Source organism: Microtus ochrogaster (genome assembly GCF_000317375.1).
Source record: "Microtus ochrogaster isolate Prairie Vole_2 chromosome 6 unlocalized genomic scaffold, MicOch1.0 chr6_random_2, whole genome shotgun sequence".
NCBI classification, from domain to species: Eukaryota; Metazoa; Chordata; class Mammalia; order Rodentia; family Cricetidae; genus Microtus; species Microtus ochrogaster.
This window is the reverse complement of record NW_004949095.1, coordinates 11,538,487-11,558,578: the sequence shown is the minus strand read 5'-3', so window position 1 is coordinate 11,558,578 and position 20,092 is coordinate 11,538,487. Positions and strand designations below refer to the sequence as shown.

At 41.6% G+C, this 20,092-nt stretch overlaps 1 protein-coding gene across 5 annotated transcripts in view; it reads left to right on the top strand.

The window, feature by feature from the left end:
• Dnm3 (dynamin 3) overlaps positions 1–20,092 on the top strand; it is a 495,066-nt gene that overhangs the window by 191,454 nt on the left and 283,520 nt on the right. For all 5 annotated transcript variants that reach the window (XM_005363963.2, XM_005363962.2, XM_026787594.1 and 2 more), the window contains exons 11-12: positions 9,417–9,503; positions 17,633–17,703. In XM_005363963.2, the coding sequence (XP_005364020.1) occupies positions 9,417–9,503; positions 17,633–17,703 (158 nt within the window). The remainder of the gene's footprint in view (positions 1–9,416; positions 9,504–17,632; positions 17,704–20,092) is intronic.

The window sequence follows — 20,092 nt, the reverse complement described above, 5'->3', positions numbered from 1 at the left end:
CTGCCTGGGAGCCCGGAGCTGTCGAGTCTCTGACCTCACTTCCTCTTCCGCCCAGCATTCTGCTCCTCCCACTTACGTTCTAACCTATCAGGTCAAGCAGCTTCTTTATTAAATCAACCAATGACCTTCCTCCATCACATGCAGAGCTCATGTCTAACAGTCAGCAGCCGCTGTTCTTTGCTGCTCTTGACTCCTGAGACTCTACATTCAGTCCCTGCTGGGATCACGTTCCCCTGACTTCCTGTGGTCCTTGGCATCATAGACAGATGTCTTAGAAGATCCAGGCCACCCCTTCAACTTTCCTTAGATTTTAAAAAGACAATTAAAAAATTAATGGAAGAGCTCAGAGGATATTTGAAAGTTACTGCCCTCTTTGTCTCTGAGACCTAGGTTCAAAAACAAAAGAATAGAATCTTTAAATCAGAGAGCCCACTGTGACCGAGAGAGAGTTGGGTAACTGAGACACTTTTGATTTGCTGATTAGTCACTTAATTTCTGCCTGATTTAACATTTCTACAAGTTGAAACTCAAAGGATGCTGAGAGTGTCTTTACTCCCAAGTTCCCGAGAAGCTTGGAAACCATGTGCCCCTTTTCTGGGTGAGTGCCACAACATATTGAGGCTCGTACCTTAGTGCAATCTTAATGGTACTCAGCAACACGCCAGTGGATTCTAATGAGTGGCTTCTCATGTTCTCCATACAGGGACGTTAAATTGAATACTCTCTTCTTTGCCTTTACATGATAATTTCATGGGGCCATAAACCAGGAGATTGGCTTCTTTTCTTCCAATCCCTCAGGCTTTCCTGTACTCAGAGCAGCCTCCTGCCTTACCTTTATCTCTGATAAGACACTGACCCTGGCCAAAGCTACATGTGTGTTTTCTTAAGGAAACTGGTTCCGAGGAGTCTTTTGCTGTTTGTACAGTCACATGCTCTGTCACGTGAAGAAGGCCAGCACACACCTATAGCTCAGAAAAACCCGACCTCAAGCCTATTCACTGTCCTTCTCTCCAGTTAATTCTTCAAACCTCCATCAGGCTTGTGCTCCACCACTTTATGGACACATTCATGGCCAAGGTCAACTGGGGCCTGGCTGCCTGGCTGGACACTCTTCTTCCTCTTGATGTCACTCTTGTTTTGAAGTGGCCATGCCTCTCTCTCTCACTCACTCTCTTCCATCTCTGTGTGTTCCCTCTCTTGTTCTCAATGTCTGTCTACCCTTGCCTCCCTGTAAACCCTGGGATCCCACCGAGCTTGGTTATGGACACCATCTTTTCTTGCTGTAGTTTTAGTTGGCAGATCATGATTCACTGTTCAACTTCCCTTTAAAGCTGAAAATATCGATGAGTCCCACATTGACACATCCAGACCAGGCCTTTCAAAACACTTTGTATCAGTAGCTTGGTGAGGAAAGGTTTCATTTAGTTCAGGGTTTTAGAGAAAAATCCAGTTTTTCCTGGCTGAGAAGGTGTGTGGTGGTGGATATATGAAGCAACTGTTCATATTTTATAAACCAAGAAGCGGAGACTGTGACCAGACCCCATGGCACATATAACTTTGAGAGACCATGTCCCACAATGCAATTCCTCTGGTCAGTCCCATAGCCTTCACAGTAGTGCTACAAACTCAGGACTGATTCTTCCAAACAGAGTCTATGCAGACATTACAGATTCAAACCAATACACTGTCCCCTAACTACTACAGCTACATTGTTATGTCCTTTCTTAGGTTCTAAAGAGTCCTGTTGGTCCCTTGAGCCTTTGACCTCTACCCCCAATACCCCCAATTCACTCTCCTCGATGCTGTCAAAGTAGCCTTTCTAAAATTCAGACCTATGTTTTGTTTGTTTTATTAAAATTAATACCCATTCAAGCCTTAAAGTTTAAATCACTGTCTAATTTCTAAGTACTCGATCAGCTATGTTTGTTGTCCTACTGCTTGTTACGGTCATGGCTGGTCACTCCGCCTCTAAGAAGTTTAATGCCTTTGGCATTTGTACATGTCATTCTCTTTGTCTTGAATGTCTTCTTTTCCTCTCCTGTCTTCCTCCGTCATTCCTCCTTTACAGAGATCCAGTACACTCTTCATCATCTCCTAAACGCTTTCCTGGAGGGCCTCTGTGAGTCCGTTCCTGGCCCCTTTCCTTACTCCTGTCTCCACGCTTCAGTTGCTAACCCATGTCTGTTTCTCTCATCATGCCTGAGCTAGGGTGTGGGAATTTGCATGCGTTCATTTGTTCATGTGAGTCCTTCTTCTTGCTGATTAGAAGTGTATTTATAACAAAGAGCTTTGCCTTTTATCTTCCAGACCCTAGAACCACTTGCAATGACTAACCCCCCGGGAGAGACACAGTATAAATACTTATTAAAAATTTACATGTTCTTAAGTTCCCTTGATGCTAAAGAAATATGTACTTGGTTTCAAAAGAGTGTTTTAGTCATTTCTTTGAAAATGATGACATCTGGACAGGTTTTCATCCAAACATCTGTCATTCTTTATGTTTTATTTTGATGCTCAAGTTCTTGGCCTTAAGTCTGCCATTAGCCTCTTATTTTGGAACTAGTATAATTAAAATTAAATTTTTTTTCAGATAAGAATCCTAATTAACGTTACATGTGCTAATGCTAACACTTCATTATTTGACCCCCTTTGAACATGAGGCATTGAGAAAGTGACTATGTAATTTATTGTCCAGTGCAGGACATTCCTGCATTAAAGGGAGTGCTATTAATACTTTCACCATAATTATCAGAGTAAAACAAGACTGCTCAGGCAATATAAAACATAGAGTTATTTTAGCTATATTATAGTTTCACATACCTGTCCACATATGCATTTAAAGCATTGTTTTCATCAATAACTCCTCACGTTGATTGCTGTACTTGTAAAATCTTTTCACATTTTTTCCTTATGCCATATAAACGTACATTAGTGTAAAACATCTGGGGTTTATGTATGCTCAAATGGCATAGCACAAAGCTTTTTTTTTTTAGCTCTGGGGGAATGCATTTCTTTTCCAATATTTTCTCACTGTTGTCTCTGGGGCACAGGGGAACAAGGCAGGGGCATTAGGGCTTTATGAGCCATTTGGCTTCTCTCCAGGGATATCTCAACTTTGGAATTTTTCTGGTGGGCATCAGTTTTCATCTGCCTTCCTTTACCTCCTCTTCTCTGGCACATCGTCTCAAGGTCCTGAAGTTCTTTGCAGGAAGCACAGGGAGGAACAACTTGTTTTTTGACCACAGTTTAGCAACTGTGTCATTTATTGGCCTTTTGGGAAACCACATTCTTGGATCACTATGATACCAATTAATTGATTCTTTTCCCCACTGCTTAGAGAAAAAAATTTTTTTTGCAAGTAAAAAAGACGATACCTTAGTTGGCCATAAGAAACCCAAAAAAGAATTTTGCATTAAAAAGTGCTGTTTGAAGAAATGCCCAGTTCTGTCACATGTTGGGTCAGTATGTGCATGATCCAGGGTCCATATAAACTAAAGAAGAGAATCTGAAGTCCTGACCATGTGTTCGTACCCCCTTCATCTCTAAACTCTTCTCTCTTCCCCATTCCAGCTGCACTGGTGTCCTGAGGAGACATGGCAGTGGGCACTTTGCATTCCTTTATGGACACCGAAGCAATGCAAAAATCTAACGTTTGCTTCTTCCTTCAGGCATTCAAAGGCTACGTTATCAGAGGCTTTCTTGAATTTTCTAGATATGGTTTCACAATCTTTCCATCTCCAAAACACTCAGAAGACCCCTGGTCTTCATCTTACCCCCTCCTTTTCCTTTCAGCACATGGCACTGTGTGAATAACACTTCACAAGACTCTTACTGTTATACAATGAAGGGGCCCTGAGACTATGAGCTCGCACAGTGGGGACTTGATTTATTGAGCCCAGTATTTTTTTTGCAACCCTAGATCACCCTTCTTTTTCCAATAGTAATTTTGGATGTACAATTGGCTGGATAAAGAAATCCACGTGTTCTCGATGTAGCATGACTGACGTAGGGTGAAAAGGATGGCCACAAAGCTCCAGATACGTTCAGTGGGGCCATGCTGATGGACTCTTACTCTGTGTAAGAGAATTAAGATTCAGTTTCTCTAAATCAGACTGGTTTTTTTTTGAAGTTTTTATTGGATGCTATAGGAAAGTCAGGTCCAATGCTTAGCTTTCCCTCCTACCTTCTGTTTTTCTTCTTTTCCCAACTTAACTGCTCATTAATGTGTCTACCAAAGATAAACTCGGATGTCAGGGAAGACAAAACCCTGCCTGAGACCTTCAGGTACTGTTTGGAGATGGTGTCAACTCCCATCCCCACCCTGACCTGTTTAAATGTCTTCTGCATTCCTCAAGAGACCAAGCGTGCCTTCACTGACAAACAGCACAACTTTCTTCCATCCAAGGTTGAACTTGGACATTTCAGTTTCTTAGCCTTTGCTGAATAACGCGAAAGTTCTCTTTATTTCTGTTTAAAGATTTTTCCGTCACACACCTCATCATTTCTCCCTCTAGTTGCAGAAAGTATTTGAGGTTTAGAGGTTTGGAATTTGCCCACTCGGAGGAGGGCAACTGACACATCTCTTGCTCTGTACTCACTTTACCCAAGTCCCTCTCGCCAGGAGCTGGCTCCTTTCCCCTCCCCTCACCAGCTTTGTGGATTTCCCAAATGCCATTTGGGAAACAGAGGCTACTTCTGTGCTGTGAGGAGGAACCTCACCATTTCCTGACAGCTCTGCACTAAAATCGCTCCTCATTTCCAGGCTTTTGTGAGCGTGGGTGAACATAGTTCCCTGTCTTCATAGCACTTTCTTCAGGGACAACCATTTTTCTCAGCTCCTGAATAAATCCAACAAGATGTCAAACACACATAAAGGATGGCTAGGGACTTTTGAGGGTGGCGTGCTTAATTCACAGAAAATGAAATAAATTTGAAATGTTTTCATGAGCAGTGCAGTCATAATTGCTGGTTAATTCATAACCAGTGGCCAACATCTGAAGGTTTACAGCTTTTAGATGAAAAAAAAAAAAGAGCTCATATCTATGTCAGCGAGACTCACAACATCGGGTCTAATAGATGAAGGAAACTGTTCTAGCTTAGGTTTGTTTTCTCTGGGAACCCTGCTACAGGTCCATGAACAATGATTTCCCAACAACCTGTATTTTTGCTTGAGGCATCAGACGAGTTACTCTTGAGGCCTTGGCTGGCTCATGCCTATCCCAGGAGAAACTGAATTGCCTGGCTCTTATGATCTGATTAATTCATGCTTAGTAAATTTTATAAGTCTGTAATTTTTGCTTTATTGGATGGAAATACCTTTCAAGTGTTTCTTTTACCCTCAGAGAAAAATGTGGTTCATACTGAAATTTTTATAGCGAGGTTTCCCAAAATAATTATACACAACTCCACATAACACTTAAAATATTGAACATAATTAAGATGCAGTTTTATATATTTTTTTATTATAAGCCTACTTTCTCTCAGGACATGTGTCATTGAAATTTTCTCAGAATCAAACGTTCAAGGGTTGGATTCTGAAAAAAAAGTTGTATTATTTCTTCATTGAATCTTTATTTTTTAAGAATAGTAAAGGTATTTGGAAGTAATTTGTCATTTAGTCGACATACAGTGTGACTGACAGATTGTGTCTCATGCAAGGGCATTAAATCCCAAGAGGCATTCTTATGGTAGGCTTCTCCATGCATATTTACATAGTTAACCACCCTGTCCACACTGTAAGATTCGCCATCAGGTGCTCTGACATGGTGAGTACAGGGCCAGTGGACGGCGGTTGCCTAGCGAGGGATGTGATGGAAGTCAAGGAATAGAAAATGTCTGTAGCTGGTAGCAAAGCCTTCCTTCACTGATGCCTCATGAATAATTGACAGAATATAAGTAATTAGTGGGGAATTAAGGTCTAAATATGGTGCTTTCTACATCTACACTATTTAGGCAGGCACGATTAGAATTCTTCGCAATGTAGACTTCTAATGAATTTGAACGCCAGAGCAGAAGACCTTGAGAGTTATAATGATTTCAATGATTATGGAAATTGTAATTACACATGAAGAGGTGTGGAAGTGACACAGAGCTGGCAATCAGGACAGAGTGTGTTTGCGCGCAGGAAGGAGGGCTGCATAAACACCCAGCCATTCCTGGTAAATGAGCTGATGAGGGAGGCCACAGAGCCTAATCAGAATTCATTTTGAACGCCAGAAGGGCTTTGATGTCCCCTTTTTTGTGTGCATCGTAAGAATTGAGCACCACTGAGACAATAGGGATGTTCTATCGGGAACTCACCAAGGCCATCTGGCCTGGGTCTGAAAAAGCATGGGATAAAACCGGACTCGCTGAACATAGCAGACAGTGAGGACTACTGAGAACTCAAGAACAATGGCACTGGGTTTTGATCCTACTGCACGTACTGGTTTTGTAGGAGCCTAGGCTGTTTGGATGCTCACCTTCCTAGACCTGGAAGGAGGTGGGAGGTCCTTGGACTTCCCACAGGGCAGGGAACCCTAACTGCTCTTTGGGCTGATGAGTAAGGGGGAATTGATTGGGGGAGGGAAATGGGAGGCGGTGGTGGGGAGGAGGCAGAAATCTTTAATAAATAAATTAAAAAAAAAGAAAAAAAAAGAATTGAACACCACAAAACTCTCAATGAAAACCAACATTTTTGAGTTGTGTGCCCCCAGAATTCTTTGTAGATCAGGCTCAGAGCAAATGTATTCATTTCATTGATGCCTTCAGTGATGGTTATGGCTCGCACTGCCTGGTGTTGTCGCTCATCGTCCCCCTCTTCCATTCCCTGCCACACACATGTGAGGTCAAGGATTTTGTTGTTTTTCTTTTGTTTCCCTAAGAATTTAGTCTGTTTACTTTTGTTTCAGTTATTGGTACAAAGCTACAGACTGCTTTCATGGTTGAGTTGAGCTCAGTGGATAGAGCAAGTTTAAAAAGATTGTGTGTGTGTGTGTGTGTGTTTGTGTGTGTATGTATATATATATATATGTATATGCATATACATATATATATATTCACACACACATGGTATACATGAGTGTAGAGGTCAGAGGACAACCTCAGGTACTGCCCACTTTACTTTTGGAGACAGACTCTCTTAGTGACCTGGGACTTGTCATGCAGGCTGGGCTTGCTGGCCAGTGAGCCTCAGGGACCGTCCATTTACAGCCTTCCCAGGAAAGGGATCACAGACACGTGCTGCCATCCCTGGATTTCTTTTCTTAAACATGGTTCTGGAAGATCGACTTGGGTCTTTATGCATATACAGTAAGTGCTTAGGAGTTACAAAAGCAGTTAGATTTCTCTATTTTCCTGATAGTGGTATAAAATAGTCTTTTCTAGAAACCTCTTGAGAGGATGAACTTGTGCTGAGTTGAATGAGTTACTACTATTCATATTGTATCATATTTGTTCAGTTCTCTGCTCACAGGCGGCAGACTTGTACCATTAAGAGACAGGGTGACCTTGTTCTTCTGCTCTATGAAGGGCCAGGGCTTTTATCCTTCTGGGAAACAAATGTGCAAGATGCAAACTGTCAGTGTGCACAGTGACCCAGGTGACCTCAAGCAGCGTCTCTCAGGGAGGTCTTTTCCTAACCTCTTCCAAGCTTGAGGAAACTTTGTTCAAAAGCTGAAGTTTGGAAGGTTCTTAGTGTATCTGAGGATTCAAGGTGGTGTTTTGGCCTCAGCACACTATCTGGCTGCTCAGTTTTTTTCCCTTATATCATGTTGTGATCATCATGCCATTAGGCAGCATGAGGATGCGATTTGAGGGGTTGGGGCAATGGATCTGCAGTTAAGAATGTTTGCAATACTATTAAGAGGACTGCATATTGGATCCTGTTACCTCGGTAGCAAGCTGGATATTTCTTCAAATCTCAGCTTTGAGGAGGGCAGAGGCAGGAGCATGGCTGAGGTTTGCTGGCTTTCAATCTAGCTAAGAGTAAACCCCAGCTTCAGGGAGAGAAGCTGCTTTGGAGAAATAGGTGGAGAGTGTTGGAGAAAAACACCAACACTCTCTTCTAGTCTGTACAGGTATGACATACCCATCCATGCATAGGCACATGCAGTCACATAGGCATTCAGATATACATGTACATAAATGTAAATAAATATATTAATTAAAAACATATTTTGCAATGGCCACTGATAAGTGGATCTACTTTGATTTGTTTAATATCATCAATACTTAGGTACTAAGTTCCTGTTTGTCTCATTTTGCCATTCCAATTAATGTCGTAATAAAAGTCTTTATGATTTTACCTCAGAATCCTGGGAAGTTGTTAGGTTAAAGCATATGTGTGTGAGAGAGAGAAGGGGGGAGGGATAAAGGGGGAGTCAGGAGAGTTTGTGTATGTATTTGAGATTCTTGGTAAACATTTCCAAATTTCTTTCCAGGAAATTTGCCTTCATTGACCTAACCTCTCAGCTAACCCGTGCTGGCCTTAGGCTCATAGCAACAAACTGATAACATAACATTTACTATTTTCCTCTGCATTATTGCTAATTCAGTTTAATGTTTGCCTTCTTCATATTGACTACTACATGTTTATTAACTGAATCTCATCCTTTACTGTTTGTATTATGCTATTTTGTTATTATTAATGTATCCATGTTTTCTTATAATTGGAATGGGTCATTTACTTGGAATTAGCCATGGGCATGCCTGTTCTTTTCTATTTCCACTATTGCCATCTCTGTCAAAGCTACTATTATTTCCTCTCTGATTTTTTAAAAGTCAGAAAGTCTTGCCAAGCCTCTGCTTGATGCTCTGATGCATCCACTTGGTGTCTTGGTTAGGGTTTCTATTGCAATGATAGAACACCATGGCCACAAGCAACTTGGAGAGGAAAGGGTTTATTTCAGCTTACACATCTACGCCATAGTCCTTTATAAAGGAAGTCAAGGCAGGAACCTGAAGGCAGGAATTAAAACATACAGCGCGGGAGTGCCACTGATTGGCTTGCTCCCCGTGACTTGTTCAGCCTACTTTCTTCTACATCTCACTGGCACCTGCCCAGGGCGACACTGCCAACCGTGGGCAGGGCCTCTCGCATCAATTGCTAATTAAGAAAATGTAGTACCAACTTGTCTACAGGCAAATGTTATGGAGGAATCTTCTCAATTGAGAGTCCCACTTCCCAAAGAGGCCCAACTTCTGTCAAGCTGACAATAAACTAGCCAGGACACTGGGTTTCAGCTTCATTTCCAGACAACGGCTGTTCTGGCTTTGAGGCATCTCCTGCCAGTTGACAGAGCTGCTGGGGTTAATCTGCAGAAGTTCATGTCCCCTGTCTTGCTCTCAGAAGGGGCAGCCTTGCTTCAACACCTCTGCTCTGTTTCTATGGTACAACTGTTGTGCAATATTAATGCCCAGGTTCGTTTTCTTGACAGTTGGCAAACTTCCCCAGACTCTGTGAGGAAACAGAAAGGATTGTTGCTAACCACATCCGTGAGCGAGAGGGGAAGACCAAGGACCAGGTGAGTAAACTCTTGCCTGATATCAGGGCCTTTGTGGGAGTGGAAGGATTTTACTAAGGTGCCTTGTCACCAGTAGGTGGCTTAGTCCTCAATGACAAAACAGTGTGACACATAAGAATATCATAATTACTTTTATTTTTCATGAATTATATATGAGTTACTACTACACCAATATTGGATAAAATGTAAGGACATTTAGCAATGTCTCCAGAAATCTAAAATTGAATATAAAATCAACAATACAAGTCCAGAGCCAAGTGTGGGAGCTCACACCTGCAATCTCTGCACTGGAGAAGCAGAGGCAGGAGGATTGCCTCAAGTCTGAGGTCAGCTTGAGCTACAGTGTAAAACCCTGTTTCTGAACAAATCAATGACCAGGAACATCCTGCCTTCCAAATAGGAAGCTCTGTTATTTTCCCCTCAACTTTTTATCACCATTGTGTGTACCTTTCCAGCATGTCCACACCACTCATAGATGACCGCTAATCCGGAAACATACCACATTGTTTTTTTCATTTAGATGAAATTCTCATGTATTAATGGATTTGTATATGAACTTCAGGATATTAAAGTTTTTTCTAAATATTTTTCTTGCAGGTTTTTATAACTTGCTTATGCAATCTACATTGGAGAAAGACATTTAGGAACTAATATTTTAAACATTCAGAACTATCTTACTAATTCACTTGGTTTCTAAGGAGTGACCTTGAAGCCATCTTTGGACCCTCACTGACTTGGAAAGATAATTTTAAGGGAGGATACTTTATTTGAGAAAAGAAGAACAAATTCTTATGTCAAAATGGCCCTTTCTTAGTTACTTATCAACACAATAATGGAAAATACTAAGGCTTTCAAACGCTCTTCCACGGCACAGCTGCGAGCATCGTGTGGAGCGAATATTGGACTTGGGCCATGTGTTCTCTCCCAAGTAACAGTGTGTTCTTGTGAAAATCACTTCTTAGGACTGTTGTTGTTGTTTTCAAGGGCAGAATTGGGATGTTGTTCTATATGGTCTCTGAGTGCCCCCATAATTTAGTATTCCAAGATTTTGGGATTATCAGGTGGGCTGGAATGAGGAAGGGGGAAAAATGAAGAAAAAGAGAAGAGGAAAAAAATAGAGAGTAAAAATCCCAGTAAGGGAGACAGGTACTCTCGCATAGCATGAGTGTACAGATGGGAGGGGGGAAAGTAGGAAGTGAGGGGAGTGCCGGAAGCTTGGCAGGCTGGGGCATTTGTGAGGGACCCCAGCAAAAACCGCTTTCTCTGCTTGAGCTCAGGACTGATTGGTACTACTTTTTATCAGAGTGCTTTGAAAATTAATTGCCCACTATTTATAATTTCCACTTGTTTTCCAGCTTTTACAATCTTGGATAACATCCCAACATAAAGAAAAGAGGTATTGTAATTCAGCCAGCATTAACTCACAGGCCAGTGAAATGAAGCCAGGAACCAGACATATAGGCCCAAGCTCTCCCCATCTAATGTCTTGGCTGCTGTTGGACCAATACAGCTCAGTCCTATAAAATCCTGTAATTGTAGCACTTAGGAAGTAGAGGCGGGAGGATTAGGAATTCAAGCTCATTTTCTGTTATGTAGCCATTTCAAGAGCAGGCTGGGATACATGAGATCCTGTCCTATTTTTTATTTTCGTTGCTTGTGATAAAACAACCCCAACACAAGGCAGCTTAGGAGAGAAAGGATTGCTTTCGGCTTACCGTTCCAGGTTTTAGTCTATCACTGTAGAACACCTAAGGTGGCAGGACTGGAAACAGCTTGGTATATCACCCACAGTCAATAACAGTGGGAAAGGAATGTGCGGCCCTTGGTCTATCACCCACAGTCAATAACAGTGGGAAAGGAATGTGCGGCCCTCGCTCAGGCTCACACTTGTCTGATCAGGGCCCTGACTGGGAAATGCCCACACTCAGGGTGGGTCTTTCTACCTCAAGTAACCAAGGAAAAAAAGTCCCTTCCAGACATGGCCACAGGCCACCCTGATACAGTCTATTCCTCATTGAGACACTCTTTCCAGGCGACCCCGGGTCATGTCAAGTTGTCAGTGGAAACTCCCTGTCACAGACCTGGTCTCTGTTGGGAAACAACAAGCGGCTCTCTCCTTCTACAACAATCATCAGCTGTGTATACGATCTTAAATAAACAAGATGCTCTGACTTGTGTTTTTATCCTATACCTTTCAAATGATGACGTGTAAACTTAACTCATAGGGATCCTAAGTAAAATTGATACTGAGAAACGTAGTATGTTGTTTTGCCACCATTGTGACCTATGTAGGTCAGATGTTGATGCTTCCATGATTCCTTTTTCATTCTTTCAGTTTTTTTGTTTCACTAAAATGACATATTCAGTTTAGCATTTGATCTGGAACAACTAGGCCCCAGTGCCCAAGAACCAGCCCCAAGAGTCATGGAAGAGTAAGCAGACAGACCAGTGGCTACACAGACCTAAGTTCACACTACACTTGCTTGACTGGAACATGGCCCTAGCTTGCAGCAACATAAAGCGGACCCCAAGATTTGCATTGGAAGACGTAAGCTTCTAAAGTCACTAGGACTAAAGACATTACTTCTGATTTGACTTATTTTATGTCATGCTAATATCGAAGAGTCAGACAGTCCTGGCATCAAGATCAGCTCCTAACACTGCTAGCATCCTAATAGCGCTGTCTATTTATAGTGTGCTGAGAGGCTGTGTGAAGGGGCGGGTGTGGTCTAGGGCTACTCAGAGCCAAGCATAGTGATCACGATTTTCAAAGGCTATGATTGAGTCAAGGTGAATCACTGCACAATTGTGGAGTATGGCAGGCTAACCCACGGTTCCCTGGAGCTCTAATGGTTATTAGGATGGTGTCCTCTGAGCTTAGACTATGACCTCAAATCCAAGCTCTAACTCTTACTTTCTATGTAACGTCTTGTAAGTTATTTGGATTCTGTAAAAATATTTAGTGTGTGTGTGTGTGTGTGTGTGTGTGTGTGTGTGTGTGTGTGTGTAGGTTCATGTTCATCATGGAAAAGCCAGTCTGTGAAAATCAGTTCTGTCCATCACGTGGGTTATAAAGGTCAAGCTCAGGTCATAGGCTTGATGCAAGTGTCTTTGCCTATTGAATTATTTCAGTGTCCCCGCTTGCATTCTTTATATAGAGTTCTGCACCCTTAGGCTACACAGTGGTGGTTAACTCATGGCCATTTTGTAAGGAGGAAATGAGTGACTCTACTTACCTTTGCATCACCATGAACATAGTATCCCACAGAAACAGCCCAACAGAGGGAAGCTCTCTTTTGTATTCCTTCCTCCTACAGTCCCAAGTCGGGATTCCACCGAAGCTCACTCTGGGGAACCAGTGGGTTTATTAGGCTTGCTTACAGAGCAGTGGGGGAGTCGCTGTAACAGGAGAATGGGTGACCTTAAGCAGCCGCTGTAGGAGGTCCACACCTAGCATGGATGGTGTAGGGACTCCTCTGTGGTAGTATAGATGGAGACCCTTAACCTTTCCCTAGAAATATCCTCTAGCCCTTCTCAGAGAAGGTTGGGAGGATATTCAGGTAGGAGTCCCACGAACCTCCCCATCTCCTTCTAGGAGGGAAAGGAGGGAAAGCCAATAGTCCACAAGCCCAGCTGTGATGATCTGCGGTGAGCAGGTACAACCTAAGTTTTGACAAGGCAGCAGTTTGGCTCACAAGGTAGTCCTGTACAGAGGGCGGTTATAGCCTTCAAAGACTGCCCCCTAGTGACACACTCCTTCCAGCCAGGATCCTAAAGTTCATTCTTCCACAACACCACCATCATGTGGGGAACAGGCATCAGAACATAAGCCAGGGAGACAAATTTACACTGCAACACTTCACCCATACCACCAAAAGCTCATGGTTTGTCATGATGAAAGGTGCGCTTGATCAAACCATAAGTTTCTGAGGTCTTCACATCCTAACATTGTTTGAAGTCTAAGCCAGAGTCTCTACTTAGACTCAAGGCTCAAGGCAATCTCTTAGCTGTGAACTTCTGTAAAATTAAAAAAGAGAGTTACATACTTCTAATACATAATGGTTCAGAGCAAAATCGCAGGGAGAGAGGGCAGTAAGGAAAAACTGGACTCAACTGAGACTAAAGCCCAGAAGAGAAAATACACAAAACTCTATTTCCAGCATCTAGGGAATATAATGGCATTATCTGAGTTCCAGTGGGCTCAGGTAGCATTGGCCTAATGGTCTAACCATTTTCAGTGCTCAAAAGTTTCTTTCTTGGGCTGGCTGCATTCATTGTCTTTACCTGTTTCAAATGTTGAACAACTGATCCACATTCCCGGCACCTCACCATCCTGCAGTTCCCACTGTAATTCAGTCACCGTGCTCATAACTTCCTGTTATGTTAGGGTATTCCTGCAAGGAACCTGACCCTGGAATGCGATGCCTGGTCTTGTGGACTTTTCCTCAGAGTGTAGTGGAAGTCTCCACGACCCCATACGTCTTGTGTTCTGCATGCCTGCAAAACATGCACTTCACGGAAAATGGCAAGTTGTACTCTCTGTCTGAACAGTCGTCAGGCCCTCTTTGACTGTGGCTGTAGTGACTTTAATTGCTGAGGTGGCTGAACACAAATACACCTTCAGATGTGGCCCTTTGTGAACACGGTGTTCTGGAGGCACTTGCTTATCCAGGGGAAGTCTTTGAAGTGAGTTTGAAGTTACCTGGGTTCTATAATGGGTAGAATATGTCCACTATCTGAAATATACTTGAGAAATTTCCATTATCTTGTGTAGAGTGCTTGGATTTTCTTTAATGGCTCTAAATTCTTTAAAAGCTACAGCTATTTATCTGCCAATGCAAATGAGCCCATTTTTCTTCTTGAACAGCATTTCCTACATATCTTGCTTTTTGCTCCTGAAGCTTATTGTGAATCTTACTAAAAGCAGGCAGCAGTAAACCATACCTAACATGTCAGGATGCTATGCTGTCGTGAAGTCCCCTCACCAAATACCAATCCTTTACTTTTGTACCCACACTTAAAATTTTCAAGACACAGGCCAAACAGAGACAATACTTTGCCAGAATATTATAATTGTAAATGTGAGACAGTCTAGGGTTTCTTTAACCCATGTCTCAAATTTTCAAATTCCTCCCATAAACCATTTCTACAATGGTCAACTGGTCCCCAACAACCCTACTTGTCTAGTGCAATCGGTATTAGTTACTTTGGCATTGCTGTGACCACACTATCGGAGATAAACTACCTAAGGAGGAAACACCTATGCTGATTCACAGTCTCAAAGGCTTTCAGTCCATTTTGGTGGGACGATATGGGGAAACATCACATCTCATGGTGGCAGGAGCATGTGACAATCTGTTCACATGCTGACAAACCAGGAAGCAAGGACTGAAACTGGAGCCAGGGCTGGTTATAATTGCCAAGGGTCCGCCCCTAGTGACTCTGACAGCCAGGCTCTACAGCAAGGATCCAGGACTAGAACTTCCCCAGTAGCACCGTGAGATGGGGACAAAGCATTTAAAGCGTGAGCCTGTGAGGAGCATTTCAGATTAAAGCCATAGCACTAACTGAAGCTGCTTTTCATTCCCTGGGGCACAGCAGAGATGGGACATGATGACCTTTCCTGACTTGAGAGGAAGTCTTCCTTCTACCTGTGTCTTTGATGTACTGATCAGTCCATTCTCTAACTATTCAGTGATTGAATAAAACCATGGGGAGAAACTCTGAGAAAGTGAAAATGTGAGGGAGAAAAATGTACTGTTTTCTTTTTCCTCCCCCACATGCAACCTGGCCCTTTTCCGAGAGTGAACACAGACTCCCAATTTCCAGGAATATGAATGAGAACAGCCATAGCTTTTGGTTTTTTTTCACTGTTTTCCTACACTGCAGTCCAAGTTAATGTGTGTCTGTGTCCAGGGTGCTCATGATAGCTGTGGGTTGCCCTGGAAATTATGTGGATATTTTGCTCTCTGTGCTAGAACAATATATTTGTACTTAAACGTTATACTCTATGGGTAAGGAATCTCGGCAAATAAGTCCAGAAACATAATGTTTAAGAGAATCTGACTTGATTAGTGTGAGAATAGAGGTAACTATAGCTAAATTAATAATAATTCCTCAGTGTTTTTCAAGAAATAAAATTAAATTTGAATCTGCTGTGAAGTTTTTTTTATGAAAATATGATGTTACTGCCCTAATAGTTCCTATGTCTTGGCTTAATTTCTTTTGGTTGTAGAATAGACCAGGGTGATCTTCTTCATCTGGGTTTTGTCAGGTTCCTTTGTGACTCTCAGCAAGGTTTCGCCTTATGACCAGTTCAGAATATCCATAAAAGTAAAGCCTCAGATCCCATGGTGCTGGGTACCGCGTGAGCATCAATCAAATCTGGGCATGTGCCAATTACACGGGGAGAAATGGCTTCCTTTAGAAGAGACTGTTCTTCTAGCTTGATAGTTAACAAAATTAAAGCCACAGACATTTCCTGGGCATCTATTTTGCATATCATGTTCTGGGGATAAGGTGAGGAATAAGACAAATATTGCCCCTGCTTCTGAGGAGATTGGATGCATTTAGGGCAGGTATGACTGTAGACTATACCTACTTCTCTTGGGACAGTCACCAAACAAAAAACGATGCAAATAATTCATCACATTTGTGGTAAACACACACACACACACACACACACCCACACACACACACACACACCAACACTTCTATGGTTAATGCCTATGTACATAACTGAGTTATTGTATAGGGATGTGGCCTGGGCCTGGATAAGGGAAGGAAGGGGTGGTGGGAATTAGGGAGGATATTCCTAAGGAAACATCATGCCTATTGGCTGTCATGCTGACACTGGTACTCTTGGTTACCTTCAGTGAAGATACACAGGGTAAAAGCACTCACTGTGACTCTTAGAAGTATCCCAGCTGGTAGAGTTCTTGCCCAGCATGTATAAAGCCCCAGGTTTTATCCTCAGCACCAGAGATGGAGACAGCAGGGTCAGGAGTTTAAGGTCATCCTTACATACACAGTGAGTTTAAGGCTAGCCTGAACTATGTGACACATTTCTCTTTCCCCTCGTCTTCCTCTTCTTCTTCCGCTTTCTTTTTTTAAGGAAGAGGTTAAAAAAGTAAAAAATGAAAGTGTAGACAAGGCAGGGGTTCTTAATTTTTTTTTTTAACTTGTCACCAAGTCTCAGTATCCAAAAAAGGATATTACACAAAGGAACAAAAAGAAACATAGTAAGAGAAGTTCCTATTTGAAAATCTCCAGAGTAAAGCCTCCATTTATCAATTTCTGCTTGTCTACTCCCTTCTTGCTTCACTCAGGCCCTACATTTTCCCACAAAGAGGCCTTCCATATCACTGACACATGGTTTCTAGACATCTAACAGTAAAAACTTTTGTGTTGCCTCAGACATGTGCTCCATCCGTTTCTTCATAACACCAATAACTACATTGTTCAACTTACTAGTCCAGACCCCAGAAATTACAAGTAACCTAAGAGGGGGCACTGTGTAGAATATGCCAAATCTCCTCCATGTCAAGTACTAGTGGTGGACAAGAAATGAGGCAGCGTACAGTGGTGGACCGTAGTGATGCGTGATTCAGGCAGGAATGCCAGGGAAGCATCCTTTGTTGAGATGATGTTTTAAGTGATCTTTGGCTGGAGTTTTAGTCAGATAATGAACTTCACTCGTCTTGAAACAGGTTCAGTTCTTTCTGTATTTCCTTTCTGAGTTGATAGATGAAATATTTCTGTTACCTAGAGGGTGTTTAAAAAGAAAAGAGTGGAAAAAGTGAAGAAAAGCAAAGCGTAATCTTGCTCTCATATGTGCTTGCCTTTCCTGAGAACATGGCCTCTGCTTTAGCAGAACGAATACTTCTAGGTTTTGGGCTATGACAGCAAGAAGTTCATATGTCTATGAATTACAATGCGCTTCTCTTTCACAGGAGACTCAGACTTACCTGCCACAAAGGATTTTCACTTACAAAGTTAGAGTGCAAAGGACTCCAAAAGAGAAAAATTATTTGTTATTCTAATAAAAAATCACTTTAAAAACTAAATACCAAGAAGTAACATGGGCAATTTCTCATGTTGTCATGACAGTGATTCTCTTTGTCTTCTAGGTCCTGCTACTGATCGACATTCAAGTCTCTTACATTAACACCAACCATGAAGACTTCATCGGCTTTGCAAAGTACGTGAGACAACCGATTGTCGTATGCATTCCTGCTGCTGCTTTATAAACACACACACATGATTGATTTCCACACCAGCTCTATTGACTTTGGACAGGACAGTTTGTACCAGGATGATTCTGAGCCCACCTACCTACATAGTCATGAAGCAGGGAAATTTACTATTCTTTTGATAAAGATGGTAATTGGGCTTCTTCTGCAGCATACAAAGTCATGTGTCTTCAATACTCATTATATTTTTGGAAGGTGACCTTCAGTTTGTACTTGAACTCCCATAGAAGAGCAAAAATAATTGCACATTAAAATTCAAGGTAATATTCTTTCTTCAGTTAATTTGAAACATCAAATCCAATCCCAGGTGGGTGTGGTGGTTCACACATTTGGGAGGCAAAGTCAGGAAGGTTGTTCTGCATTGAATTCTAGCCAGCTTGAGATGCAGAGTGAGAGTGTGTCTCAAAAATCAATAAATAAAGACATATAAATAAAGCTCAAATGAACAACTCATAAGATCCAAAGTATTAAGCTGTTTAGACTTCCCTACACCAGAGGCCTTAAGACAACAACAACAACAACATCCTTTCAAAATTTAGATGTGGTTTGTTGAGATGATCATATTCCTTTTTATAAAAGGTATATGATTTACATACATTTGTCTATATTGCTATTCTTCACATGCCATGTATACAAATAGTTATTCATTATGTTACATTTTATTCTGAGTTCACTATTTTTTCTTGCTTGTTAATGGTACTAATATTTGTTACATTTGAAGAATCATGATTCTAGTTCTAAAATGGCAAGCAAGTAGTAGTTACAATCTAAATAGAACAAAATAGTGCCTATTTTATATTAGCCATAAAATAGAAGAGGTTATGTGTTTTTACTTGGACCGTATGTTCAAGAACAGGGACAAGGAAAATAAGACACAGCAAAATATCAACCCAATTTATTTTTTTATACCCAGACTTGGAAGAAATATACACAGACCATATGATCTAAACTAAATAGTGGCCCAGGAGATTTATAGGCATGTGTTAGGCAGGAGAATCTCTATTACCCAAAGAAAACCATCACATCTGATTGAGGCTGTAGCTCTCATGGCTGACATATTACTATCAGTCTAGTTTTCATCAGGTGACTCTTATTGTTGAGAGGTGCGCTAGTGTTTCCTGGCCATTCCCATCAGTGTGCTAGGGCTAACTTCTCAGCGCTCTGAGATAAACATGTTTCTTTGTCTAATTGTCCTTCCAGCTATTCTGACCACTCCTCCCTCCAGACAGGCACCTGATTTATGATCCTTTCCTGTAAACCCGTCCTCTCCCTCTTGCTCCCATGCCCCTCTCCATTATCTGCTCATTTTGTTCTGCAAAATCACTTAACTTCCAACGTATATCTCTTCCTTCTTGGTCTAGAAAGATCTCTGAGAATTTCTTACAGCTCTTCTTATAGTCAATGAATTCCAGGTGATTCTATTCTAGTTCCTCTAGAGGAGAAATAAAGACAAAGAAATGATGATGTCATAGCCTTTCAGAAGGTTGTCTAGGAAGTGACAGGTATGTAAGACCTTAACACAACAAGTTCTTCCTTTGTCTCACGGGCTTCTCTGAGGAGTTTAAAAGATGAATTTTTCTTTCCATCATAGCAGTAACAGGAATGCTGCCTGCAAAGTTGATTGTTGTTATGGGCAACTGCCAGTTAGAGTCTTAGAAACACCTGGCAGCTGTGCACAGAAGCTAGATGCAGTGTGTCAAAAGTGAAAGCGATGCTACTCTGCCACCTCAAGTCACACCTGAGTCAAGGAGATGGAGCGAAAGCCCAGTGCCTTTAGGAAGGATTTGAGACTTAAATGTATCACAAAACATTACTACAATTTACATTTTACTGAACACACTATTTTTTTCCTGAGACAGGATTTCATGTACAATCAGGTTAGCCTTTAATTCTTTATGTAGCCAAGGATGGCCTCGACTCTTGATCTTTCTGCCTCTGCTTCATCAGTGCTGTATAGAGGTGTAGGAAACCCTACTCAGCTAACTCCTTGGTCCCAGATCAGTATCTACCTGTCTCCTCTCTCTGTCTTTCTGCTTGTCTGTCTGTCTATTTACCTTTCTCTGTTCTTTTATTTTCTTTGTTTTGATAGGCTAGAGTTTATTTCTTTTTTCAATAGATTTCAGATATTTTTTTTTGCCTCAGAGGCTGTAGGGCTATACTATTATATTGATTTTTAGGTTTTCAAAGAAAAATTTCAAATGTAGAACCTTTAGACATGGCCTTTGATGCAATCTCTCTCTGGTATAAGAGACAGCTCCTGTTTTTCAGAGAGATGACCTTTATTGTGTTGAGGTGAAAGAAGAAGAGCTATTAAAACTTTTTTTTTTTTTTTTTTTT